The sequence below is a fragment of the Malaclemys terrapin genome, chromosome 8 (genome assembly GCF_027887155.1).
Source record: "Malaclemys terrapin pileata isolate rMalTer1 chromosome 8, rMalTer1.hap1, whole genome shotgun sequence".
In the NCBI taxonomy this organism is placed as follows: Eukaryota; Metazoa; Chordata; order Testudines; family Emydidae; genus Malaclemys; species Malaclemys terrapin.
In genome coordinates, this window is record NC_071512.1 from 68,076,793 (window position 1) to 68,104,042 (window position 27,250).

At 43.3% G+C, this 27,250-nt stretch overlaps 1 protein-coding gene and 1 long non-coding RNA gene across 6 annotated transcripts in view; one reads left to right on the forward strand and one right to left on the reverse strand.

Moving 5' to 3' along the window:
* The window catches only part of CAMSAP2 (calmodulin regulated spectrin associated protein family member 2), a 170,641-nt gene that overhangs the window by 118,045 nt on the left and 25,346 nt on the right, over positions 1-27,250 (forward strand). For all 5 annotated transcript variants that reach the window (XM_054036732.1, XM_054036733.1, XM_054036735.1 and 2 more), the window contains 2 exons: positions 23,131-23,224; positions 25,156-25,249. In XM_054036732.1, the coding sequence (XP_053892707.1) occupies positions 23,131-23,224; positions 25,156-25,249 (188 nt within the window). The remainder of the gene's footprint in view (positions 1-23,130; positions 23,225-25,155; positions 25,250-27,250) is intronic.
* The window catches only part of LOC128841583 (uncharacterized), a 52,700-nt gene continuing 40,392 nt past the window's right edge, over positions 14,943-27,250 (reverse strand). Inside the window, exon 6 of the long non-coding RNA XR_008445883.1 lies at positions 14,943-15,996. This is a non-coding gene — a long non-coding RNA (uncharacterized LOC128841583). The remainder of the gene's footprint in view (positions 15,997-27,250) is intronic.

Sequence of the window (27,250 nt, forward strand, 5' to 3'; positions counted from 1 at the left end):
ACTGCTCCCTATCGACATGCTTGTTCTACTGTTATCTCTTATTGCTTAGAATATCTATTTGCTTGTATTGTGGGAGCAGACAAAAGAAAGTGGACAACAGGCTTTCCCACTATGTCAAATTTCTGCTCATCCCATCTTGAGTTGAACTTCTTCCATGCATTTTGATCTCTTTCCCCCAGCCCTGGCTATCTGGAATATATGGAATCCAGGACTCCTTACTGCTGTGTTAAGCTAATCCATGACAATGAGTAATGCTATTTTTGTACAGGAGGTGCATAGTGTATAATGATTCAAATAAGTATCCAATATAAAGCTTTGAGAACAAATATTTGAATATAAATATTTTCTTTATAAATTAATTTCTTATATTGTACACTTTAAAAATGCTACAGACTAAGTAATTTTCCTGCTTCTGAATAATTTCTTTAGAGTGGATTTAGGTCTTTCATAGATTTAGGACATTTGTAAATTGAAAAAGCTCATTGTGGCCATGCTTTCACAAGCTTCTTGTGGTACGGATACCTATTTAGATGTAAATGGTACACAGAATGGTACACAGAAAAGCTGCCAAGTTTTCCTCCTAGGTCTTGGCAGGGAAACACTAGCTGGTGCTGTAAGCTCTGTTCTGCATGTGTGGAAAAGACATCTGATTTAAAAATAAATTCACAGTTAAGACGAGGGCTTTCCAAGTTTCCCAGGATATCCATTGGGAGTAACTTCTAATAAGAATATATGCTCCCTTGACGAATCCCTTTGAAAAAGCTCGTGTTGTGAGCAGAAACCTTAAATATCGCACAACGTATTAAAATGCTGTATAGTACAGCAAATTGTTTTCTCATTCTAGAAACTGACTAGGAATGATATCAGCGTGTGATGCAAACCTATAAAATTATTTTCTATTTGCTGATTCTTCCAAAGAGAATTTTCATGGAAAAAAGTAGTTTTTAAATTTAACTGCCACATGATAGTATATATTATTGTATAAGTTTAAAACAATAGCCTGCTTTTGCAGCTTTTTGCTCTGATTTTATCAATGTATCCTAGCCCCTGTCCTGCTCATACAGCTTGTTTTCCTTATTGAATCTCTTTGACTAGAAGGGTATAATGGAATATGCTGTTTCCTTTGAGTAATGCACTGCCACTTGCCAGCAGGGGGATGGTTTGCATCATTTCTGCAGTATACACAGCCTGCAGATCACCAGGCTGACATATTTCTGTCTCCAGTTTATAAAATGCAGTGTGATTCCTTTGTACCTCAGGGAAACTATCATAAATTGATTATCTTTTAGCTCGTAGTTTTGATCCCTTTTCTGTATAAGAAGCAAAGTGATTTAAAAACAAATTATATATGTTAAGGGCAGGATTAAATGCTTCAATATAATACATTTTAGAATAGTTATTTTAAAATTTGCTAACAGATGAAGTATAACATAAATATATGTAATGTACATATCTTCAGAAGACTTAATGCAATCCAGCAGTCTGCTTCCTCCCAATTTCATCTTCCACCAGTTGCAGAAGCAGCAAACAATTTCCTTGTACTTGTTGAACTTCACTCCTTGGGTTTAGTAACAATCATTAATACAGTAAATTAGGATTTCTAACATGCTTACACCTTTCTTTGTGAAAGGGCAGAAGGTTGGGCAGAAGTTTCAGTACATTTCCTGGCCTCAATGTGTATGGCCTAGCTGTTGCAACTTGTCAAGTGAATAAGACTGCACAGTAGGTAGTGATATTATCTTATAAAAAATCAGTTAATCTCTGATATTGTTGCCATAAGTAACAAAAAGAAGCAAACTGCCAGCAGAAAGTGCATTTTAGGGGAAAGCAGTGGCACAAATCACAGTTGAGCCTCCAGGATGGACATGGAGTTTCTAGTGCAGCCCTTGAAAGGAAGCAAGGTACTCTACTCTGACTTCCTGTGTTCTGTTGTGATTAAATATATCCATCTTTTCAAACCATCTTGTTATGGTCTGAGGCTTCACAGTTAAACAGGAGATTCAGGGAATATTGCTTCAGTGTCCTACAAAGGCTACCTCCCTTTAAAGCTAGGACATATACTTTAAAAATATAGCATGCATATAGGATGTTGCCAGGTCTGATCAACAAGATTCCAGTCCGTAAGGCTATATCCACACTTAAAACACAGTGCTGTGCCCCTGTAGCACTTCCATGTAGACACTCACTACAGCAGTGGCGCCCGCCGGGGCATTTATGTGCACCCGCCTAGTGCCCACCAGGGGAGAGAAGCCGCGGCCCCGCACCTAATGGGGACAGAGAACTCCGGGGCTGCAGGCTGCGGGCACTGGTGTTCTCAGTCCTAGGCAAGCGCGGGGCCCGCCTAGTGCCCAGCAGGGGAGAGAAGCTGGGGCCCCGCAACTGCTGGGGACAGAGTACTCCGGGGCTGCAGGCGCCGGTGTTCTCTGTCCTCATGGCTTCTCTCCATCTTCTTTCTGGACTCATATATTATGTAATATTAAATATGATGTTTTTCGTATTATTTAATGTACAAATACAAAATAAGCCTTGAAAAATTGTTGGCGCCCGCCACACTCTTCTGAAAACATGAATGTTCTACTGGCCACAAAAAGGTTGGGGGCCGCGAAAAGGTTGGGGACCACTGCACTACAGCGACGGGAGGGGTTATTCTGTTGCTGTAGTTAATCCACCTCCCCAAGAGGCAGTAGCAAGGTTGATGCAAGAATTCTTGCATGATCTAGCACTATCTACCCCAGAGCTTAGATCATCTTCACTATGTTGCTCAGGTGTGTGGATTTTGCATACTCCTGGGCAATGTAGCTGGCTTGACCTAACTTTTTAGTGTAGATCTGGCCTAAATCTGGAGAAGAACTAAGTAGAATAGCCTTGTGCTCAATTTACATTTTGGACGCCAGAACAGTTCTCCCTCGTGTCTGACTTTTTCTGCGATACCCCATGAAGCCTGAGGACTCAGAAGTGTGTCATGATCAGTCATTGAAGGTATGTCTACACTGCAGTGTGAGCCTATGCTTGAGTCTGGGCTCAAGCCTAACTCCCCTTGTGTCTACACTGCAATTGCGCTAATCCAGGGTCCCAGGGCCCTGCAGGGTTGGAGCATCCGAGCTCGAGTTAATCCAAGAGTCAGGATTCAAGCCCTATTGCTTTGCAGAAGAGATGCAGGCCCGCTTGCCTGAGGTCCCTCGAGTCACCTGGAAGTATTCCACAATTCCCTGGGACAACTTCCTTAGTTCTCACTATCTCAACAATCTTCAGTCCACTCTAATGAAAACAGAAGCCATTCCCCCTCCTCTTGGCAAATGGCAGCAGCTCAGGTCAGCGTTAACCCATTCTCTTCTGATCAAAGATCTGCAAGCACACTATCAGACAGCCTCCTGGATTTGCAACGGAGAGCAAATTGATCAAGCCTTTTGCAAAGCGAGCTGCTTCCTGGCAAGGTACAGGACAGGCAGTAAAGTTTTCCCACAGTGCACCACGGTCTTAGGCTAGAGTGGCCACATTTTGGGGTTGGGAGTGAGCGCTAGGGATTCTGGGATAAGATTAGTTTGGCTTGGTCTGCTCATTGCAGTGTGGACACTAGAGCCCTAAGTTCAAGCAAGGTTTAGAAAAGTATTAACATAGGGTTAAAATACAATGTAGATGCTCAAGTCCAGGGTTCTCTAAAACAGGTCAGCTGACTAAAGTCTTACTAACCCTGGACTTATACTGCAGTGTAGACATATCCTGAGAGTTAAATGATTTCAGAGATTCCCACCACCCACTTCTAACACATGCCAGACTTACAGTCTGCCCAAACAGTTCTCAGATAATTCACTGCTGACCTAAGGGGTATCAGAGTCACCCTCATCAAGTTCCTGTCCCAGAAGACTTCAGTTCCTCTAGCTGGTTGGCTGAGAACAATAGAAAATGGTCTCTGATTTAAAATAAATAAAGGAGCACAGGGAGTAGATTATGCCCTATTTCTCTTGAAGCATGTCAGGTCAAAACTGTGTATTTTGGGTTACATTAATGTGCTCATTGCATCCTCCAGTTACACAAAGACAAGGTAGTTCATGAATATGTGTGAAAGAAGAATTCTGAGTTTGACTTAACCAAGAAGGTAATGACTGTTTCTGTCTCCGATATCAACAATCATAGAAACTAAGTCAAACAAATAGGCTTCAGTCATTAATCATCCAAAGTGTTTTATGGTGTGTACATATTGTACTGCCTTTCAAGTGATTCAACAGATAGTTATTTGTTTAGCTTACTTACAGTATAAAAGGCATGTTGGCTTCTAAAGACACCATTTCCAGATGGATTAATTAAGAAGTAGTTGGAGCATATGAAGCCAAGAAAAAAGACACCCTTTTCCCTCCCCCATTCCAAAAGATCATCACAGCACACTCACTAAGGTAACGGCTAGTGATGTTGCAGAAGATATCTGAATATGTTCCATGGATGTTTGAGGCACTACACAGTGGATTAGTAGGTATTGGCTTATTTACTTTGAGACACAAAGATAGTAGGTAAAATCTGATGAAATGGTGAGGAATAAAAAATAATCAGATAGTGGAATAAGTATTACAGAAATTTCTTTTCTAAAAATTCCTATCCTAGTCAGGATCAACCCTTCCATCAAACAAGAAACAAAAAAGAATAGAAGTTTGGGTCTCTCTTATTCTTAGCAAAGTTTAGTTGTGTCAGGTTGCCCTTTTTTCCCTTTGCCCTTTCTCTTCCCCCCACCTCCTACAAGCTGTTTTCTCCTGTGATGGTTTTCTCATATTTTTCTTTACACGTATCTGGGAAATCACTTTGATCTGGAAAAGAGGCAACAAGGGGGAGCTGTCATTATGTCTTCTCACAGACACATGTTCCACCTGGTGGAAGAATGAGTCCATGCAGGTGTGAAAATTTGCAGAAAACCTTTACAGGTAAAGCTTAAACTGTCACAGAAAAATCTCTTTACTTGCCATGTATTGTTGTCAATTTGAGTTTAAGGCATCCTAGAATTTGCACTTCCTAGCCTAATTAACACTAAGAGTGTATCAGAGGAGACATGTTTGATCGCTTATGAAAGATCACATGCTCCATCTGACAGGTGAGACATGTTAAAGGTATTGCTCCAACCATATTTGCGTTTTTTATTGCTGTCATTCTTTACCTAATTGCTGGGAAGTTTACAGCTGGCATTGAAATCACTTACAGAATGGATGGAAAGCTTTTCAGGCTTAGCAGGCTGAAAGCCAAGAGTAAGAGTAACAACATCTATTGTGGAACTTCAGTATGCTGATGACAACACAATCTTTGCCCACTCTGAGAGAGATCTTCAAACTATCTTGAATGTGTTTGCCGATGCCTACGCATGTCTTGGTCTCACTCTTAATATCAAGAAGCCTAAAGTGCTCTATCAGCCCTCTCCAAATGAGGTATTACGTGCCCCATCTATCAAAATCAATGGAGTGGCACTGGAGAATGTCGATCATTTCCTCTACCTTGGAAGTCATCTTTCATCCAAGGCAGATATTCATGCAGAAATTCAACATCGCCTGAGCTGTGCCAGTGTAGCTTTTTCTCATTTATGGCACAGGGTCTTTGAAGATCACGACATTCGAACAGACACCAAGCTTCTTGTTTATCAAGCCGTTATTCTCCCAACACTGTTGTATTGGTCTGAAACTTGGACAACCTATAGACACCACTTGAAAGCCCTTGAGAGGCACCATCAACGTTGCCTTCGTAAGATTCTGAAGATCAAATGGGAAGACAGGTGCACCAATATTAGTGTTCTGGAAGAGGCAAAGTCCACCAGTATCGAGGCAATGATCATCCATCAGCAATTCCGCTGGACTGGTCACGGATGCCAGACCATCACCTCCCAAAACGGGTCCTGTTCTCTCAGCTGAAAGACGGGAACCGTAATGTGGGTGGACAACAGAAGCGTTATAAGGACTTGCTGAAGGACAACCTAAAAAAATGTAATATTGACATTAATACCTGGGAGACCCTTGCCCAGCATCGCTTAAAATGGAGTGAAGTCCTACATGATGGTCCCCTGCATTTTGAACTTGCTCACCGACAAGCCAAAGAGGACAAGAGGTGCAGGAGGAAGGAGAGACTGTTCTCCAGTCATGGTCACCAGCTTCCTGCTGAGCCTGAAAACATCTGCCCTCATTGTAATAGAACTTGTGGTTCAAGGATTGGCCTTATTAGCCACCTGAGGACCCATAACTCCCATGGAAGATGATCATACTCGGTAATGAGTGATCGCCCATCATTGCTAAAAGAATCATATATGTACATAGTATGAGTGGAAAAGACATTTTGGGTCAGCTAGTCTCGTTTTTGGCATTATATGTAGCCTATTTCCCTTACTACTATTGTTCCTTCTAGTAGTGTTTTAGGGCTTGTCTACACTTAAAGCACTGCAGTGATGCAGCTGCACCGCTGTAGCACTTCAGTGAAGACACTACCCATACCAACAGGAGGGCTTCTCCTGTCAGCGCCAGTAATCCACCTCCCCAAGAGGCAGTAGCTAGGGCGATGGGAGAATTCACTTGTCTACATAGTGCTGTCTACACTAGAGATTAGGTCAGTTTAACTGGGTCGTTCAGGAGTGTGGATTTTTCACACCCTTGAGCAATGTAGTTATACTAACCTAATTTCCTAGTGTAGACCAGGCCTTAGAGAATATTTTTCTTAAGTCAGGAATCTTAAATGTATCTGACCTGCTTGACTTGTTCAGATCCAACAGAATGGAAGCTTTATGTTATGAAGTCAAACTTCTGTATGTGATCGGATTTAACATTGTTTTTGTCTGAAACAGTTATGAAAGGTCTGAACTCCCCACAGTCATCTAAACAGGGTGTTAAGTCTGAAATCTAATATGGACCAGATCTTCAAATAATTTAGTTGTGAAGTCGCACACATGAAATGGATGCCTTATTTCTGTATGTAATTACTAAATTAAGCATGCAAAGTGTGTAATTGCGTGCACAAAAGGCCAGATAAGCGAAGGGCAGAAATAGCGGTGGTGGAATCAGTTTTTCCCACTAAGCAATGTTAAATGCAACAGTAACAGTATCTAAGGGCTCATTTGTATTTGAATACAGTTTTGAACAGCAGTTTGCTGACATAATGCTGACTGATTTGCTAACCAGTAAAAAAAAACATGTTCAGCATCATGTCATCTAACTCAGGGCTTGTCCATACAGAGACATAGTATGTGGCACATGAATGTAAATCTATCACGCACTAGCTTACTGCATGCTAAATCGCCGTGAGGACCCTGCTGTGACATACCGTGCAGCAAGCTAATGCCTTGTAGAGTCATGCTCTGGTTTGCCATGCGCTACGTTTCCATGTGGACATGCCCGCAGTGGCTCAAAATCATGTTCATACTTTAGAAGTTTGCAGTATAGATGAATCCTAATGGTTGTGTTGCTACATAAGGGCCACGTTTTATCTCCTTCTGATGTCAGTGGGAGAACTACTGTTGATCTAGGTGATATACTGGGCCTAACATTGTAGTCCAAGCCCACAGTCCATAATTTAAAAATGTAATTTGGCCTTCTCCACAGAATGTTTGAAACATCTCAACTCTCTGGCCTTTCACTCTGTCTTCTGATCTCTCTGTTGAATATTTATATTAACTATCGACTCAAATTTGAGGCAGCTCATTAATATGTATTTTTACATGAATAGCTTTTGAAAGACTGATTATGTTTGCATCCGGCTACTTCCCCTCCGGAACACAAGTTGATTGAAGTTTGGTTATAAAAGAATTGTGGATTTTTTAATTATGTTATGCTATTAATTAAGCTTTAATTTTTAAATCTGCAATTCCAAAATTAATAAATATTAAGACAGCAAAAATGCTCTATAAACATTAAGATTAACTATTTCTGGATGATCTGTGAAATTTTCTGACATGTAATGCCTTAAGTATATGGATTCTTTCAAATTAATCTTAATCCTAAAACTGTGTGTGGGGAAATAAAGAGATTCTGAAGGAAACTTAAAAGATCATTTATGTAAATTTTGCTGAAACATAAAAACCACCCTTACATTGTTTGCCTTTTATACAGAAACAAGAAATGCAATTAGTAAATTTTTGTATAGAAACTTGTATTCATTTACTCTGACAACTATATCTGAACAGTAGGATTATTTCATTGTACTCCATTAAAAGTCATGAGTAAACTAATTTTTCTATCAAGTTAATTAATAGCTTTTAGGTAGGCATGAAATGTCAAGAAGGGGAAAGACGTAACTAAGGTCAGAATCGTTTAGAAAATGAGAGAGTAGAGCTATAAACCCGAATGTTTACAGCTGCAAGTCTGCCATCTAGTGTTGAGTAATTTTTGAACCAGTCTAAAATGTGTTCAGAGCACAGTTATGAATTATCATCATTAAGATGATGTCATGCTTCTGCACTAACTGTAGATTAGTATGCAGATGATATATCAAAAACCAGCCAAAAGCTTGGTTGGGAGAGTAATGCTCCCAGCAGTGACGCAAGAGCATGAGTGACAACCTCAGGGCAGACTGTTAGAAACCAGGGTACAAATCCCTAATTGGTTGTGAGTTCTAAACTTAGATTTTGTCCACCAACTGCACCAAATTCAAACTCCTCAGGCACTATAACAGCCTTCACACAGAGTCAAAGACAGCCCCTTGGGTACTTGGGTGAGTGTTGCCACCCACGTGAGCTTATCTCTTTGATAGATGGTCCCTTACACCAAGAATCACACCAATATTCAGGTTATTCCTGATCCCAAAGGGCAGTCACTTACCCCAGGTCAATTGCACTTTAGGTCTCACACCAAAGCCACTGCTTGTAGCCAATCCAGTAAACTATATGAAGACTTATTAATAGAGAGTTATTTACAAGGTTAAAGCAAGCAGACAGACAAACAAATGAGTTAGGCCATGTCTACTCTACTAAATTATGTTGACCTAACTTACATTGCATACAGTCACCACAGTTATTAAAGTGTTCATGTGTGCACATTTGGCTCCTTGTGTCGGTGGTGCGCGTTCTCACCAGGAGCGCTTGTATCGATTCGTATTGTCAGTGTGGAGGATTGGGGGATTGTTCCTGGAGGCTAGTAACAGTCGATGTAAGCAATGCAGTGTCCACTAGGGTTGCCAGCTGTCTAATCGCAGAAACCCAAACATTCTTGTCCTGTCCCTTCCCTGAGGACCTGCTCCCTCCATCCCCCCTCCCTCTGTCGCTCACTCTCTCCCACCCTCACTCACTCGCTCATTTTCACAGGGCTGTGGTGGGGGGTGGGAATGCGGGCTTTGGGCTGGGGGGTGGGGCTGAGGGGTTCGGAGTGAGGGAAGGGACTCTGGGCTGAGCCTGGAGCTGGGGTTGGGGTCCAGGAGGGGGTGTGGGCTCTGGGAGGGAGTTTGGGTGAGGGAGGAGACTGGGGCAGGGGGTTGGGATGTGGGAGGGGGTGAGGGGTGCAGGCTCTGTGCGCTGCCCCTGCCTGCAGGCACCACCCACGCAGCTTTCATTGGCCGTGGTTCCCAGCCAGTGGGAGCTGCGAAGTCGGCACACGGGGCAGGGGCAGCGCACAGAGACCCCTGGCTGCCCCTGCACCTAGGAGCTGGACATGCTGGTTGCTTCTGGGAACTGTGCAGAACCAGGGCAGGTAGGGAGCCTACTTTTAGCGGCCTATTAAAATCTCCCATATTGGTTTCAGGAGCTACCGGGAGATCGATGCCAATCTGGGAAGGTTGGCAACCCTAGTGTCCACACTGACACTCTGTCGACCTAATTATGTCGACTGTGACTCTATGCTGCTCAAGGAGATGGTGTTACTAAATCAGCATAAAGAGGCACTTACATTGGTGGGAGCCAAATTTAAGGGAAGACGCTTCCACAGTTCGGTCATCTAACCATATAGTGTAGACCAGGCTTTAGTCTTGGGTTTCAAAAGGTAATATGGGCTTCTATAAATCAGCAAACTCTATTTGGCCTTTAGGGTTAACACAGGCTTAGCAGCTGAGGATATCTTGCTTCTGCCTAAGAAAACCTTGGCCCCCTCCTCCACGTCCCTTCCCCCCCAAGAGTCCAAGCAACATAGAGATACCTATGTTTTGGTTGAGGTTTTTATCCCCCTCCTGCCATGTGCTCTGAGCTGCAAACTCAGCTGATGGGAGGAATCCATTTGCATGACTCATCTTCATGGAGAAGAGAGCAGAACAACACTAAGAGTCTTGAGTCCTTTTGTTGATGATTCCTCAATGCAGATGTCTGGATTTCCCAGTTGTAAGATTCACCCATAGCTAAGGCCCTACCAAATTCACGGCCATGAAAAATACATCATGGACCGTGAAATCTGGTCTCCCCCTGTGAAATCTGGCCTTTTGTGTGCTTTTACCTTATACTATACAGATTTCACGGGGGAGACTAGTATTTCTCAAATTGGGGATCCTGACCCAAAAGAGAATTGCGGAGGGGGGATCACAAGGTTATTTTAGGGGGGCCGCGGTATTGCTACCCTTACTTCTGCACTGCCTAAAGATCTGGGCAGCTGGAGAGCAGCGGCTGGTGGCCGGGAACCCAACTCTAAAGGCGGCACCCCACCAGCAGCAGCACAGAAGTAAGCTTATCACACTGTCTGTACTCGGCTAGCTTGATTATCACTTCAAAAGTTTTTTTTCTCTTAATTAATTGGCCTCTCAGAGTTGGTAAGACAACTCCCACCTGTTTATGCTCTCTGTATGTGTGTATATATATCTCCTCATTATATGTTCCATTCTATATGCATCCGAAGAAGTGGGCTGTAGTCCACAAAAGCTTATGCTCTAATAAATTTGTTAGTCTCTAAGGTGCCACAAGTACTCCTGTTCTTCTTTTTGCGGATACAGACTAACACGGCTGTTACTCTGAAACAGAAGTAAGGGTGGCAATACCATACCATGCCATTCTCGCTTCTGCTGGCGGTGGCTCTGCGTTTAGAACTGGGCTGCTGGCCAGCAGCTGCTGCTCTCCAGCTGCCCAGCTCTGAAGGCAGTGCCGCCACCCGCAGCAGTGCAGAAGTAAGGGTAGCAGTACTGCAAACCCCCCCCAACAATAACCTTGTGACCTCTCCTCCCCACCACACACAACTCCTTTTTGGGTCAGGACCCCTACGATTACAACACTGAACTTTCACATTTAAATAGCTGAAATAATGACATTTATTATTTTTAAAATCCTATGACCATGAAATTGACCAAAATGGATCATGAATTTGGTAGATCCCTACCCCAAGACTGCCTGTTATAGATGGGTCTCCTCTTCTACAGAAATGTAACAATTTCTGTAGAAGAGCAGCTCTTCACGCTAATTAATGGCCCTCTTCTGTATTGGACATTACAGTCACAGAGGGTCACAATACAACCACTCAAACATAATATTACACTATGGAACACCAATATTACAAGTAAGATTACTGCATGCAGCAACTCACAAGCATTCAATAGAGACTAAACACTTTCTGATAATTCTAATACTTATTTTATCAATGTTAACCCACAAGTGAGCCAGACAGAGTCCTGCCATGTATCTGTCACTGTCCAGCTAAGACATGTGGACCCTGGCATGATCTGGTGCCTGTTCTGCCAGTGTCACTGGGATAATCAAGGCAAAATGTTCAAAGGGATAACTCCTGTCCTCTAAGCTTGGATAGAAGCGTTTGGTACAGGAGTAGAGCTCGATGAATAACTGATTATCAGTTCAGCCAGCAAACTGAAAAATTAGAAAAAATATTCAGTTAGATTCTGAAAATGTTCAGAATTTGTCAGGAAATCAGAGAAGTGTTTTCAGTCATATGACTGTGTGTGCATGTGTCTGCCCCTTATAACTTGTAGGCAGTGGTTAGAGCACTTGCTTGGGATGTGGGAGATCTAGGTTTGACTCTCCTCTAGAGAAGGGACTTGAAAACCTTTCTCTGCCTAAATTAGAGAAGGGATTTTAATCCATGTATCCTACCTCCAGGTGAGTGCCTTAATCACCAGTTGACGTCATTCTCTCTCCCTGGCTCAATTTATACAAAGTATGTATTTATACAAAGTAGAGCAGATTTAACAGGAGAGACTGAAAGACTAGCCTATAACCAGGTGATTAGGATGCTGACCTGGCACGGGGGATATCTGAGCCCTGGTCTACACTACGAGTTTAGGTCGAATTTAGCAGTGTTACATCGATTTAACCCTGCACCCGTCCACACAATGAAGCCATTTTTTCGACTTAAAGGGCTCTTAAAATCGATTTCTGTATCCTCCCCCAACGAAATCGCTGAAATCAACCTTGCCGGGTCAAATTTGGGGTAGTGTGGTCACAATTCGACAGTATTGGCCTGTGGGAGTTATCCCAGAGTGCTCCATTGTGACCGCTCTGGACAGCGCTCTCAACTCAGATGCACTGGCCAGGTAGACAGGAAAAGGCCTGTGAACTTTTGAATCTCATTTCCTGTTTGGCCAGCATGGCAATCTGCAGGTGAGTGCAGATCTCATCAGCAGAGGTGACCACGATGGAGTCCCAGAATCGCAAAAGAGCTCCAGCATAGACTGAACGGGAGGTACGGGATCTGATCACTGTATGGGGAGACGAATCCGTGCTACCAGAACTCCGTTCCAAAAGATGAAATGCCCAAACATTTGAAAAAATCTCCAAGGCCATGAAGGACAGAGGCTATAACAGGGACCTGCAGCAGTGCCGCGTGAAACTTAAGGAGCTGAGGCAAGCCTACCAAAAAAACAGAGAGGCAAACAGCCACTCCAGGTCAGAGCCCCAGACATGCCGCTTCTATGATGAGCTGCATGCCATTCTAGGAGGTGCAGCCACCACTACCCCAACCCTCGGCTTTGACTCCGTCGAATGGAGTAGCATGCAACAGGGATGCGGGTTTTGAGGACGAGGAAGATGATGATGAGGAGGTTGAAGATAGCTCACCGCAAGCAAGCGGAGAAACTGTTTTCCCTGACAGCCAGGAACTATTTCTCACCCTGGACCTGGAGCCAGTACCCCCCGAACCCACCCTAAGGCTGCCTCCTGGACCCTGACAGGCGGAGAAGGGACCTCTGGTGAGTGTACCTTTGTAAATAGTATACATGGTTTAAAAGCAAGCATGTTTAATGATTAATTTGCCCTGGCATTCGCGGCCAGTACAGCTACTGGAAAAGTCTATTAACGTGTCTGGGGATGGAGCGGAAATCCTCCAGGGACATCTCCATAAAGCTCTCCTGGATGTACTCCCAAAGCCTTTGCAAAAGGTTTCTGGGGAGGGCTGCCTTATCCCATCAGCCATGGTAGGACACTTTACCACACCAGGCCAGTAGCACGTAGTCTGGAATCATTGCATAACACAGCGTATGGTCCCGGTGTTTGCTGGCATTCAAACAACATCCGTTCTTTATCTCTCTGTGTTATCCTCAGGAGAGTGATATCATTCATGGTCACCTGGTTGAAATAGGTTGATTTTATTAAGGGGACATTCAGAGGTGCCTGTTCCTGCTGGGCTGTTTGCCTGTGGCTGAACAGAAATGTTCCCCACTGTTAGCCACGTGGTGGGGGGAGGGGTGAAGCGATCATCCCAGAGAATTGGGGGGGGGGGTTAGTTGGGTTTGTGCTGCACGTTAACCCGAAAACCGCAGCCCCTTCTTTTAAATTGCCATCCCATTTTAAATGGCCAACCCAATGGCTGCTTGGTATGGGAAATGAGTGCGCTGCTGTTTGAAACCATTCCCACATGTTATGAAGGTTAAAGAAGCCAAAAGATTGTGTCTTACCATGGCTGCCTGCAAGCCGAATTCTGTTGCCCGGCCCTGCGTGAGTGATCTCTCACACCAAACCAACATACCCTCAATAAGAGGCAAAATGCGACTTTGTACCGAAAGCACAAGTGCTATGTAATGTTAACAGCAAGATTTACCGTGAAAGAATCTACCCATTGTTCTCTAAAATGTGTCTTTTTGACTACCACTCTCCCTTTTTTTTTCCTCCACCAGCTGCAAATGTTTCAACGCTCACACAATCTTCTCCTTCCCAGAGGCTAGCGAAGATTAGGAGGCGAAAAAAACGCACTCGCAATTAAATGTTCTCTGAGCTCATGCAGTCTTCCCACACTGAAAGAGCACAGCAGAATGCATGGAGGCGACAGTGTCAGAGTCCAGGAAAGCACAATATGAATGCAAGGACAGGTGGCGAGCTGAAGATGATAGGTGGCATCAGCTTGCTGACAGAAGGCAAGAGGCAATGGTGAGGCTACTGGAGGAACAAACTGATATGCTCCAGCGTATGGTTGAGGTTCAGGAAAGGCAGAATGAGCACAGACCGCCGCTACAGCCCCTGTGTAACCAACCGCCCTCCTCCCCAAGTTCCATAGCCTCCTCACCCAGATGCTCAAGAACGCGGTGGGGGGGCCTCCGGGCTCCCAACCAATCCACCCCAGAGGACTGCCCAAGCAAATGAAAGTTGGCATTCAATAAGTTGTAAAGTGCATTGTGGCCTTATCCTTCCCTCCTCTCCCACCCCACCCGGTGCTTCCCTCCTCCCCCACCCCTCCCAGACTACCTTGGCAGTTATCCCCCTATTTGTGTGATGAATTAATAAAGAATGCATGAATGTGAATCAACAATGACTTTATTGCCTCTGCAAGTGGTGATTGAAGAGGGGGATGGAAGGGTGGTTAGCTTACAGGGAAGTAGAGTGAACCAAGGGGTGGGGGTTCATCAAGGAGAAACAAACAGAACTTTCACACCGTAGCCTGGCCAGTCATGAAACTGGTTTTCAAAGCTTCTCTGATTCGTACCGCACCCTCCTGTACTCTGCTAATCGCCCAGGTGTCTGGCTGCGTGTAATCAGTGGCCAGGCAATTTGCCTCAACCTCCCACCCCGCCATAAACATCTCCCCCTTACTCTCACAGATATTATGGAGCGCACAGCAAGCAGTAATAACAATGTTTCTCTGAAGTCTATCCGAGTCAGTAAACTGCGCCAGCGAGCTTTTAAACGTCAAAATGCACATTCTACCACCATTCTGCACTTACTCAGCCTATAGTTGAACAGCTCCTGACTACTATCCAGGCTGCCTGTGTCTGGCTTCAGGAGCCATGGCATTAAGGGGTAGGCTGGGTCCCCAAAGATAACTATAGGCATGTCAACATCCTCAACAGTTATTTTCTGGTCTGGGAAGAAAGTCCCTTGCTGCAGCTTTTGAAACAGACCAGAGTCCTGAAGATGCAAGCGTCATGTACCTTTCCCAGCCATCCCACACTAATGTTGGTGAAACGTCCCTTGTGATCCACCAGTGCTTGCAGCACCATTGTAAATTACCCCTTTCGGTTTATGTACTCGGTTCTCCGGTGCCAAGATAGGGATATGGGTTCTGTCTATCGCCCCACCACAGTTAGGGAATCCCATTGCAGCAAAGCCATCCACGATGACCTGCACATTTCCCAGGGTCACTACCCTTGATAGCAGCAGCTCTTTGATTGCGTTGGCTGTTTGGATCACAGCAGTCCCCACAGTAGATTTGCCCACTCCAAATTGATGCCCAACTGACCGGTAGCTGTCTGGCGTTGCAAGCCTCCACAGGGCTTTCGCCACTCGCTTCTCAACTGTGTGGGCTGCTCTCATCTTGGTATTCTTGCACTTCAGGGCAGGGGAAAGCAAGTCACAAAGTTCCATGAAAGTGCCCTTACGCATGCGAAAGTTTCGCAGCCACTGGAAATTGTCTCAGACATGCAACAGTATGCGATCCCACCAGTCTGTGCTTGTTTCCCAGGCCCAAAATTGGCGTTCCAGGGCATGAACCTGCCCCATTAACACCATGATATCCACATTGTAGGGCCCTGTACTTTGGGAGAAGTCTGTGTCCATATCCTCATCACTCTTGTCACTGTGCTGCCGTCGCCTCCTCGCCTGGTTCTGGTTCTGCATATACTGCACATGGTGTTTACAGTGCTCATAATTGCCGCGGTGATTTGAGCGGGCTCCATGCTTGCCGTGCTATGGCGTCTGCGCTGAAAAAAGGCACGAAATGATTGTCTGCCATTGCTCTGACGGAGGGAGGGGTGACTGACAACATGGCTTACAGGGAATTAAAATCAACAAAGGGGGTGGGTTTGCATCAAGGAGAAGTACACACAATGGCCCCCTCAAGAATTGAACTCAAAACCCTGGGTTTAGCAGGCCAATGCTCAAACCACTGAGCTATCTCTCCCCCCACTATTTACAGAGGGAGGGCGGGGGAGCAAATGAATACAAAACAAATCTGGTCTCTTTCTTGTTTTGATCCACTCCATCTCTCTTATACATCTTAGGCTGGCAGCAGCCGGTGCGGTATGACTGCTAGCCATTGTCGTCTCCTGGGTGCTCTCCAGAAGACGGTGCAGTATGACTGCAGGCAGGACTGAATCACCATGAGACAAAACTTAAAAAGAGAATGACCTGGAGTCACTCCCATTTATGTCCAGGCACCCCTGACAGACCTCACCGAGGTCTGCCAGGAGCACCCATGTCTGCCCAGGCGCCCCTGACCGACCTCACCGAGGTCGGCTAAAAGAGCACCCAGGAGTACGACGACGATGGCTACCAGGTGTAATGCACCGTCTGCTACCAAAAGGCAATGAGCTGCTGCTGTGTAGCAATGCAGTCCCACGTCTGCCAGCACCCAGGAGACGTCTGGTGACGGTGAGCTGAGCGAGCTCCATGCTTGCCGTGGTATGGCATCTGCAGAGGTAACCCAGGGAAAAAAAGCTTGAAACGATTGTCTGCCGTTGCTTTCACGGGGGGAGGGAGGGGGGGGCCTGACGACTTACCCAGAACCACCCGCGACAATGTTTTTGCCCCATCGGGCATTGGGATCTCAACCCAGAATTCCAATGGGCGGCGGAGACTGTGGGAACTGTGGGATAGCTACCCACAGTGCTACGCTCCTGAAGTCAACTCTAGCCTTGGCACTGTGCACGCACGCCGCTGGGTTAATGGTCTTAAGTGGGGGGACACACAATCGACTGTATAAAATCGATTTCTAAAAAATTGACTTCTATAAATTTGACCTAATTTCCTAGTGTAGATATACCCTGAGTCTCAAGTCTCTGATCCAATGAATATTTAAGTATTTATACTGAGTGGAACAGCTTCAACAGGAGAGATGGAGAGCAACCCACCCCATAATAGCCGGTAGCCTCTTGGTTAGGATACTCACCTAGGAGGGAGGAGATCTGAGTCTAAACCCCTGCTCCAGAGGGGGGATTTAAATGTGGGTTTCCCACATCCCAGGTAAGTGCCCTAACCACTGGGCTAAAGGTCTCACTGTCTCTAGCACATATTGCTGCTGTCCTGCAGCTGGCCCTGAAAAACTTTTTCCCATAAGACACTAATTGGGTCAAATTTACAGATAGTTTTGGGTTGATTGAAACTGCATTTTTCAGCAAATAAACCGATGGTTTGAAAAACTTCACCTAGCTGTATGCAGGAGTTCCATGTGGGCTACAAGAAAGGAATGCTCCCTCTTTCCCCAAAGTGTGGAGCCGAGCCCAGCCACTCAATACCTGTTGCTGTAGTTCTGAAGCTGCAGTCATCCCTGCAGCCCCCCAACTCCCCAACACAATTCTGCCATGACCTTAAAAGAGGCAGAGGGACTCCCATAGAACTGGGTTCCATGGCTTAACATCCTGGTGCAGCAGAACTGTACCATTTCTGCTGTACCACAAAGGGGTTCAGGATTTGCCCCCAAAGACAGCATTAGCATCCATAAAAAGGTGCAATGGTACCTACTAAGGCACATAATTGTGGACCTGCAACATCGAGTTTTTCAAAACAAGTCTTTCTATATTCATTTGGAATGTGAGAAATAGCTGCTGTGGTGTTTGTATGTTTTTTCCTAAGAATACAAATTAATTTTTATGTGAGTATAAATACTTGTGGATCAGTTACTGATACATTATTTAATAACTAGAGCTGATCCGAAAATGGAATTTCCACAGTAGGAAATTCCAATATTTTGAAATTTGATTTCCTCCTAAATTGGGAGGAAAAGTAGAATTTTTGCAGAATGGAAATTCTGAAAAAAAATTGATTTGGGAACATTGAAATGACCATATTGAAACTTAATGATGTAATATAAAATATACATAAAATATTAAATATAATATAATATAAAAATCAAGATGACACAATGAGAAAATCAAAACAAAATATTCCATGTTTATTTCAAATCACTTTAAATTTTCAATAGAAAAATTTCAATCAAAATCACATGTTCACATGAAACGTTTTGATTTCAATGAAACAGCATTTTCTGACAGAAAACTGTTCCATCAAAAAATTTTGGTCAGCTCTTTTAATAATGTTTGGTACTTAGATTGTTCTATAACTTCTTATGCTATGTCATCTATATTCATTTTCCCTATTTATGTCAATGAGAGCTGCTGGTTGCCCAGCACTTTTGAAAAACACCATATTTTATCAGCCAAGGATGAGGTAGAAAATATTTACAGACTTATAATATTTGAGTTCGTCACAATATGTTCATACAATATTTCAGTATATAAAAATGAAAAGTACTTAACTTATAGGGCTCTTCCAAATGAGGGCAAAACTATCACTAGTAGAGTAACTGACATTTTAGTTTATAGTAAAAATGTGTATCTGCAAGATAGGAGTTGGGGTTTTATCCCTGGTATAGAAATTATCCCAGTAAGAAAATCATATTTATTTTGAAACTTAGGTCTGATTTTTTCCTCTAGTAGGTGTTATAGTCCAAAAGATACCCTATACTAAACCAGAATTGCTGAATAGAACACTTTTCTTCAATGGAAAAGATTTCAGTATAATTTTCCCCTCATTTAATTATCATGCTGAATGGAAAGGCAGGGCTTTTTTTCTAATAATATTTGTAGTTGGTATTCCATAACTATGACAACATCTGGATCAGCTGTTGGCCACTAAACCTTTTTATTCTGTGAGGTGTATGAACAGGTTTCAGTTTAAGCACATGTGATCAGCTCCCAAATCTGAGCATTGGGTTTTCCTACCCCGGGTTGTGAGCAGCCACTAGTTACTCTGTCCTTACTATTAATAGATGCACTTACTTGTGTTTTTTGCTAGGACTGCTGGATATATCCAGTGGTTTTTAGTAAGGTGCGTCACTGTATAATTTATTTCTGATAAATAGTGGGATAACTTGTCTGTCCTTCTGCATTCATGGGGGGAATTGTGGGATGCATCCGAGGACTGTCAACATTCAAGTGATTTAGCCTGCATCCTCACTGCAAAGTGTGCAGGTTACTAGTTCGAGTGAAAGCAGCACTTGGGCTTTAGCCTATAGCCCCAGATAAGATGGCTAGTCTGGATTAAAATCACGCCCAAACTCAGGACAGAGGTTTTTATGTGTGGGTGGGAGCAAAGTTAGGGACAACACCCAAATAAGAACCCACGTTAATTCTGCGGTAAAAATATATCCTGAAACAACTTTAAACAGTTTGAATGTACTATTAAGTTAACATGTCTTTCTCCATATGGTTTGAATGATGTGTCAACTTTCAACTGCAGCTATTAAGCTGTATCTGGGAGAGTATGAGGATGCTGCTTATTTTTATGTTAATAAGCATCAGAAGTCATATTTTGTCCCAGGTGCTGGAAGCTAAGGCAGCAGCTATAATTTCATATTTTCCTGATGTAGTTCTATACTAACAGACTACCTTCAGTTTTGTTAATATACTGTACAAAAAATGGACTGTTTATTAAGCTTGATTTGTTGTCAGGCTGTCTTAATACCTGGAACTCTCAGAGAAGGATCTCAAATATCAATATGTGCATTCTTCTATATGCCACACCAGATCACTCGTGATGTTCTCCTTCTCGTTCACTTTACCACAACCCAAGTTAAAGAAGCCATGGGGTCACCGCATGAGATTTTCACATTGATCCCCAAAACCATGAAGCCAAGGGTATTCAAAATTGAAAAATCAAGCTACCAGTCCTTTTAAATTCAACTGCCAGGTGGTGAGATAGGCTGTCCCATATGCTGTTAGATGCTTTTGTATTTGAATTGTTTTCTTTACGATATTCTCATGTCTAAGATATTCTCTTAGGCACTTTTGAAAATTTTACCCAGGATTTATAGGCTAGACGTTACCTGTAAAGAAAATCTTGCTCTTGAACCTATCTTAACCTTTGGTTTACTTACATACAAACAGCCAGCCATGGTAAAAGTACTGTCTGTGGAATGTGGTAGTTCTACAAAAGACACGGTAGAAATAGTTACTCATAGTGTCTGATGCTACAATTATATTCCCCAAAGTACAATTTATTGTAGTGGAACTCGCACTGTGATCTGTAAAATGTTTCTGTCAAGGGCTTGGGAATCAGCAGACTAGGGTTATGTGCCTGACTCAAAAAGTTGGAGCGGTAGCAAAAATGAAAGGATGAAACTTGATTGAAAAGTGTTCTAGAGAATTGAGGATTTGAGGCCCAAAAAAGGGAGAACTTGGTGCTGTTAATAATAATAAATTAAAATACTCCTGGCAGTGAACTCCCATTGACTCCAGTGGTGCTGGATTGAACATTTGGGCACACAATTCCTTTTAGCTATAATAGTTAAAAATAATAATCCAGCGTCGTATCTGAAAGTTATCAACCAAGAAAGTAGCGCTCCTCTTTATCTTCACTCTGCAGTAGGTATTAACCAAAAACTCCGCAAAAAAGTCCCAAAGAAGAAATTAGGTACACTATCATGTGACATGCTAGCAGGGTTGTAACCAGTGCGCTCTGATGCTTCTCAGAAATTAATACCAAAAGAACATAAGAATAATCATCCTAAATTACAGATTCACATAGCACCCAAATACTAAGATGGCTTCACTTTTCCCCTACACTGACCTTTTGTGGTCTGTTTATATGATGACAGATATATATGTATGTATGATGGATGAATTGATGGTGAAAAAAGAAAAGCAATGCATGAATTGACATTTGCTAAGTCTTTTTGCAAAGTATGCTCTATAAATTTATTTGTACAAACTATCTGAAAGTTGCCTGTAGATAAAACAATGTAAATGTTTACAAAAGAGAATTTTAAAAAAAATGATTTTACTGATTTACGCCCAAAGCATCCTTTTAAGCTCTGAAAACTTATTACATTTATGTGGTGTGTGTGTGAAGTGGCATTATGTTTATGGTAAAATGTTGAACTCATTAATAGATGTCGCACTTTTATTATTTCATACAGTGAGTGGTCCTGGTGCTTTTTAATTTCATTTTTAAAATTATAATTAACAATCCTACCACTCCAATTAAAAGGAAAATATGGAAATTTTAACTATTTTAAAATTATTTTCTCTATAATCTTAGTTCTGGCATTTCCTGACTTTTGAGTGCTTGACTTCACAACCTTAATTTCTTTTAACATAGAGCTGTGTCTGTGTGATTTCCTAGCTTTTTAACAAAGCAAACTGAAAACAGATTCCAGCAGGTGCCATCATGTTGACACCCAGGTGGGTCATCAGGTTGAAACCTTTAGATTCACTGCGCAGACATCTGCCACTAATGGAGTGACTTACAGCAATAGTAGGTTGTCATTATCTGCGTAGAGCAGCATTGGGGGAGGGTAAGATGAGATACTTTGCCAGTGTGTTTCATGATTTGCTGGTAGCAGAGGAATGGTCAGACTCAGAAATCATGGATTCCATTCCAGACTCTGGAGGAGACTCTTCTGCTTGTTCCCTCTCCCCTTGCCAAGCTTGACTGCCCTCCACCCGCAATTCCAACTCTTGAGCTTTTTGTCTAGCTATTCCCAGTTTCATTTCTCCTCTCCCCAGCTCTTTGTCCCCAGTCTCCTTGTCTATCAGTCCTAGTTTGCCCCCATCCCAGTTCCTTGTCCAATCTGTTTCTCTTCGCCTGCCTGCCAGGTACATTCCCTGTCCGAACTGGCTCCCAGTCTCCCACCCTGGGCTCCTCATCCAATCTTCTTTCCCCCAGCTCTTTGTCCCAGTCTCAGGCTCAGTTGTCCCTCTCCCTTTCTGCTTCCTTCCTTTTGCCCCACTGGTTCCCAGCCTTTCCCACCAGCTACTCATCCAATCTCAATCTCACCCACTCATCTCTGGCTCCCAGAACCTCCACCTCCATTTCCCTCCTGGGTTCCCAGTCTCCTCTGAGATCAGACTAGATTATGTAACGGTGACTTCTGGCCTTGAAATCTATGAATTTTCTGCCCCTCCATCTCCCAAGCCCAGTCTCCTTTCCTAGCCAGTCCCAGTCTCTCCACCACACCAGCCATGTGTCCTTCCTTGTCCCAATCTAACTCCTCCACTGCTCTCTCCAGGGTGGCTCTTGTCCCCTCCATATTCGATTCAGGCAATATCCTCTTCTATGCTCCAGCAACGGGGGGCGGGGGAGAGGGGTGTCATTGAAAGCACAAAATTGACAAACTCTCTGCTCAATGTTCCAGTGCCCAGTCCAAGCACATGCTTGCAGCAGGCCCAATCTGCAGTTGCAGGGAATATTCTGCTCATCCCTAAACTTCAGCATTCCCCAGTGTACATGGAATCTTCAGAGTTTTTAGCTGCAACACTCTAGCAAGTCTCTAATCAGCATGTGCTAACTGTGATTTTTCAAAAAGCCTGTAACTTGGCCAAAATTGAGTGGAATTTCATGGAGAAACCAAAAGGCACATCCCTGACACAAAGACCACCACCTGCCAATTTTCAAGTCCTTGCTTCAGGAACGAAGGCGCTAGAGAGGTCCAAATAAAAGGTCACCAGAATTTTTTAACATGGGCAAAACAAAATATTTTTCAATAGTCTCATTCTCAGAAATGGCTGAGAACTGTTTTGGCTGAAACTTTCCAGTAAAATTCAGCCTGAGGCAAACACACAGCATGGAAAAATTCAATCGAGACCGAGTCTGGTAAAGTTATAAGCAGAGTCTTATAATGGGAAGTGTCAGGCAACCTTAATAATAGGTTGTGCTGCCAGCCTATGATACATATATATATACACACTGCTAATCTGACCATCTAAGTAGTTTAACAGATTTGGAAATGAAGACTGGACAAAATATGGATACCTCTTCTGAATGTTATATGATTATTTTATTTAGGGTTAAGATTTGTATGGTTTTATCTTTACCTAAATTTCCTTGATTTCTTGTAGAGTAATTATTTGGTGTTCATGGCAGAACTTTTCTGGTGGTTTGAAGTGGTGAAGCCATCATTTGTACAGCCTCGTGTTGTCATTAATCCCCAAGGTAACAAAGTATTTGTTTTTGATTTCATGTTAACTAGTGCTGTACAAATCCCATAGAGTTCAGGTTTCTATAGTGTAAACAGATTTAATCTACAATTCAATTCACAGAGCTTGGCTACAGACCAGCCCCTTAAAGAGCTGGAAAGTGACCATGTAAACAGGAAACCTTCCTTGTATGAAATTTGAATGTATTTTTCAGGAATCAACAAAGCTGAGAGGCAGATTCCTCTTCCTTCTCAAACATCATCAGCAGACATGTTGATTAAAGTCTTTTCTAGACTAGGAAGATTTGCCTAGCTGTAACTACATTGGTATAATCTAGATAAGCCTTAAATTCCACTCACTTATATCTGTGAAAACCCTGTAAAGGCAGTGGGATTTTTGTAGTCATACCTGAGGGCAGAATTTTGACCAATATAAAATTTTATTGGTGAGAATGAGACACAAAAGTGAAAGAACTCAGGGCAGGATGGTGAAACAACTACAGGGAAGGATGACAAAACTGTGCACCTGCATAGCAAAAATCATTTCAGTAGGGTTACCATATTTTGAGTGTCCAAAAGGAGGCCCCAACTCCACCCCTTCCCCAAAGTCCCCGCCCCAACTCCGCCCCCTCCCCTGCTTCCTGCGAACATTTGATTCGCGGTAAGCCTGAAGCAGGTAAGGTTGGGGTGGGGGGAGGAGGCGCGGCCCAGTCTGGCCTCCCCGGCGTCTCCAGCCTGGGTCGGCTCGGACCCTGGGATGCCGGGTCCAGGCTCGGCCCCCGGCCGAGCACCCCTGGCCCGCCCAGCACTGCCGGTCCCTGGCCCGGCCCCTGGGCCCCCGGCCGAGCACCTCCGGCCCGCCCAGCACTGCCGGTCCCCGGCCTGGCCCCCAGGCCCTCGGCCCGCCCAGCACTGCCGGTCCCCGGCCCAGCCCCCAGCTCAGCACCTCTGGCCCCCGGCTCGGCACCGCCGGCCCGGCCCCCAGCTTGGAACCGCGCCGCCGGCCCGGCCCCCGGCTCGGCACCGCCGGTCCCTGGCTCGGCACTGCCGGCCCGGCCTCCAGCTCGGCACCGCCGGCCCGGTCCCCGGCCCGGCCCCCGGTCCCCGGCTCGGCACCGCCGGCCCGGCCCCCGGCCTGGCCATCGGCCCCCGGCTCAGCACCGCTGGCTCGGCACCGCCGGCCCCCGGCTCGGCACTGCCGACTGCCGGCCCGGCCCCGGCCCAGCACCGCCGGCCCCGCATGTCCCGATTTTCCCGGACATGTCCGGCTTTTTGGGATTTCCCCCCCAGACGGGGATTTGGAGCCCAAAAAGCCGGACATGTCCGGGAAAATCCGGACGTATGGTAACCCTAATTTCAGGCACAATCTTTCTTCAGCAATTTTTCTGATTGATAAATCTGCCTCTCAGGTAGACCTTTTAGAGGCTGTGGAGGCAGGGCAAGAATTATGTGCTATAGTACCATGGTCTCAGCACTGACACCTGGGATCACAGTTCTGTTGTGTAGGCTTTTACTGCCTTAAGATTTTTTCATGCACATATTGTATAATAAAACATCTAGAAAAAAAATAATTTAAAATGGTGCTAAATAAGTTGTAGCCCAAATATTTCAAAATGAGAAACTTGCAAAAATCATTTTTTCCTCTTGAAATTTTCCTCAGAAAACAAAATACTTGGTGGCTTTTTCATTTTTTTTTTTTTTATTTATCAGCCTTTCTTTGTTCCTCTTATTCTTCCTTTCCCTCTGTTCAGTGGCAAAATGGGGAAAAGGGGACAGAAGAGGAGATAAGAAAATAATGAACACTTTCCATTGAAAAAATTAAAAAAATATTGGTTGTGTAAGCTTATGGAATAAAAATTACTTCAAAATATTTCAACCAGCTTTGTTGATAAGGTTTTGAACTGCATGATAAACTAAACTAATGTGGAGGTTTTGTCTTCTATTGCAGCTGAACCTGTGAAAGATGCATCTTCTGTTCCTATTTTGAATGCTAATAGAAGAAATTATATGGATAGTTCATGTGGTTCTGACTTTATAGCCAGGTAATATCAGTCTCTTTAGTACCGTTTTACATTTCTCCCCCATTCCACTCAAATCAAGCACAAATATTTGTATATTTTCTGATGCCCTTTCTAGAAATGTCCAGAGGGTGTATTACCAAATAATAGGGGAAGCCATATTTCTCATACATGATTCCATAAACATAAAGCAAGAGACTGCTAACAACTATTATAGAATTTTCTGAACCTGGTCCCATTGATTCCTTTTCATTCTGTGTAAGAATACATATGAAAAGATTGAGAAACCTTGTTAAATTCTGAAAATAAATTTAGTTATGAAAGTGCAAGACCGATAGTTCTGGCTAGAACCAGAATTGCTTGTAATATGGAAGCCTGCCCCACATAGCTCTGACAATGTGCCTTAGCAATGGGATTCATTATCTGCATTTCCAGTTCTGGGCTTCACTTTCTCACAATCTCTCAGTCCTGCAAGTCATGAAGGCACTCAACTCTCATTTAAGTCAGAGAGAACTGAATCTACTTAGCACCTCACAGGATTGACCCATTCAGAGAGATTGCAATTTATCACCATCTGTACAGTGGAGACTAGAATGGAAATAATAAACTCTGATTTGCTTGTGATCTACAATATAGAGGATTTGAATTCTGTCACCAGTGCACTAACATACTGCACCACAAGGAACCCTTGAATCTGGAGATTCAACATTCAAACCAGTCAGTGTTTTCACCTCCAGCAGCCCCAAAACTTGAATCTGTGTTATCAGGCTTCACAGCCTGTCCCAGTAATCCTATTTAAGCTGCTATGTAAAATAATCAGTTATTTGTTTTGTTGCTTTTTAGTATTCTTGCAATATCTGCACTTAAAATAGTTACTTAGAACTAGCTATTCAAAGCAGAGGAATGAATGCCTCTATGGAAGAGCCTCTTGAAGTACTAGAGATCACATTCTTGGAGATGGAAAAAGAATAAAATCTTTTCTTTATCATACTGGTAGTGCACCTAGATATTGTGGTGATGGGTGCCTTTAAAAAACCATTTATAATGCTTCCTCTGGTGTTAGGTAGATTAATTATAGCAGAAGGGGATTTAGACTCTTAATATCACACACAGAAATTACGATGACTGAAGAAATTGGGAGAAAATCCCAGACATGACTTTTTCTGGCTGGCAGCCATTGTTGAACTATGTTAAACTTTGTTCAGCATATGTGAGGCCAAGAAAAGAGCTTGTTTTCCTGAAATCCAGAGCGACTATTTCTAAAGTTTATAAAGAAAGTGAAGTGAAAGGAAAAATACAGAAAAGACCAAATGCTGATCTCTCAGTGGCACATCTTTATACTAGCTCTTAGGGTCATGAAATCTTAACTGAGGGAAAAATCAAAATGTGGCATAGTTTATTATGAGGAAATCCTGTGGGAAACCAGTGGGAGTCCAGAGTAGCGAATACACTTAAATATGTTTTGGTTTTGTTTATATTAAAAATAGGGCTGTCAATTTCAGTTAACTCACACGATTAACTAAAAAAAATGAGTCATGATTAAAAAATTAATCGCTATTAATTGCACTTATAACAATAGAATGCCAATTGAAACTTATTAAATATTTTTGGATGTTTTTCTACATTTTCAATATTGATTTAAATTACAACACAGAATACAAAGTGCACAGTGCTCACTTTATATTATTATTTTTTATTACAAATATATGCACTGTAAAAATGATAAACAAAATCAATAGTATTTTTTAATTAACCCCTTACAAGTACTGAAGTGCAATCTCTTTATCATGAAAGTGTAACTTACAAATGCAGATTTTTTTTTTTGGTTACATAACTGCACTCAAAAACAAAACAGTGTAAAACTTTAGAGCCTACAAGGCCACTCAGTCCTACGATTTATTCTGCCAATCGCTAAGACAAACAAGTTTGTTTACATTGATGGGAGATACAGCTGCCTGCTTCTTATTTACAATGTCACCTGATAGTGAGAACAGGCGTTCATATGGCACTTTTGTAGCCAGCGTT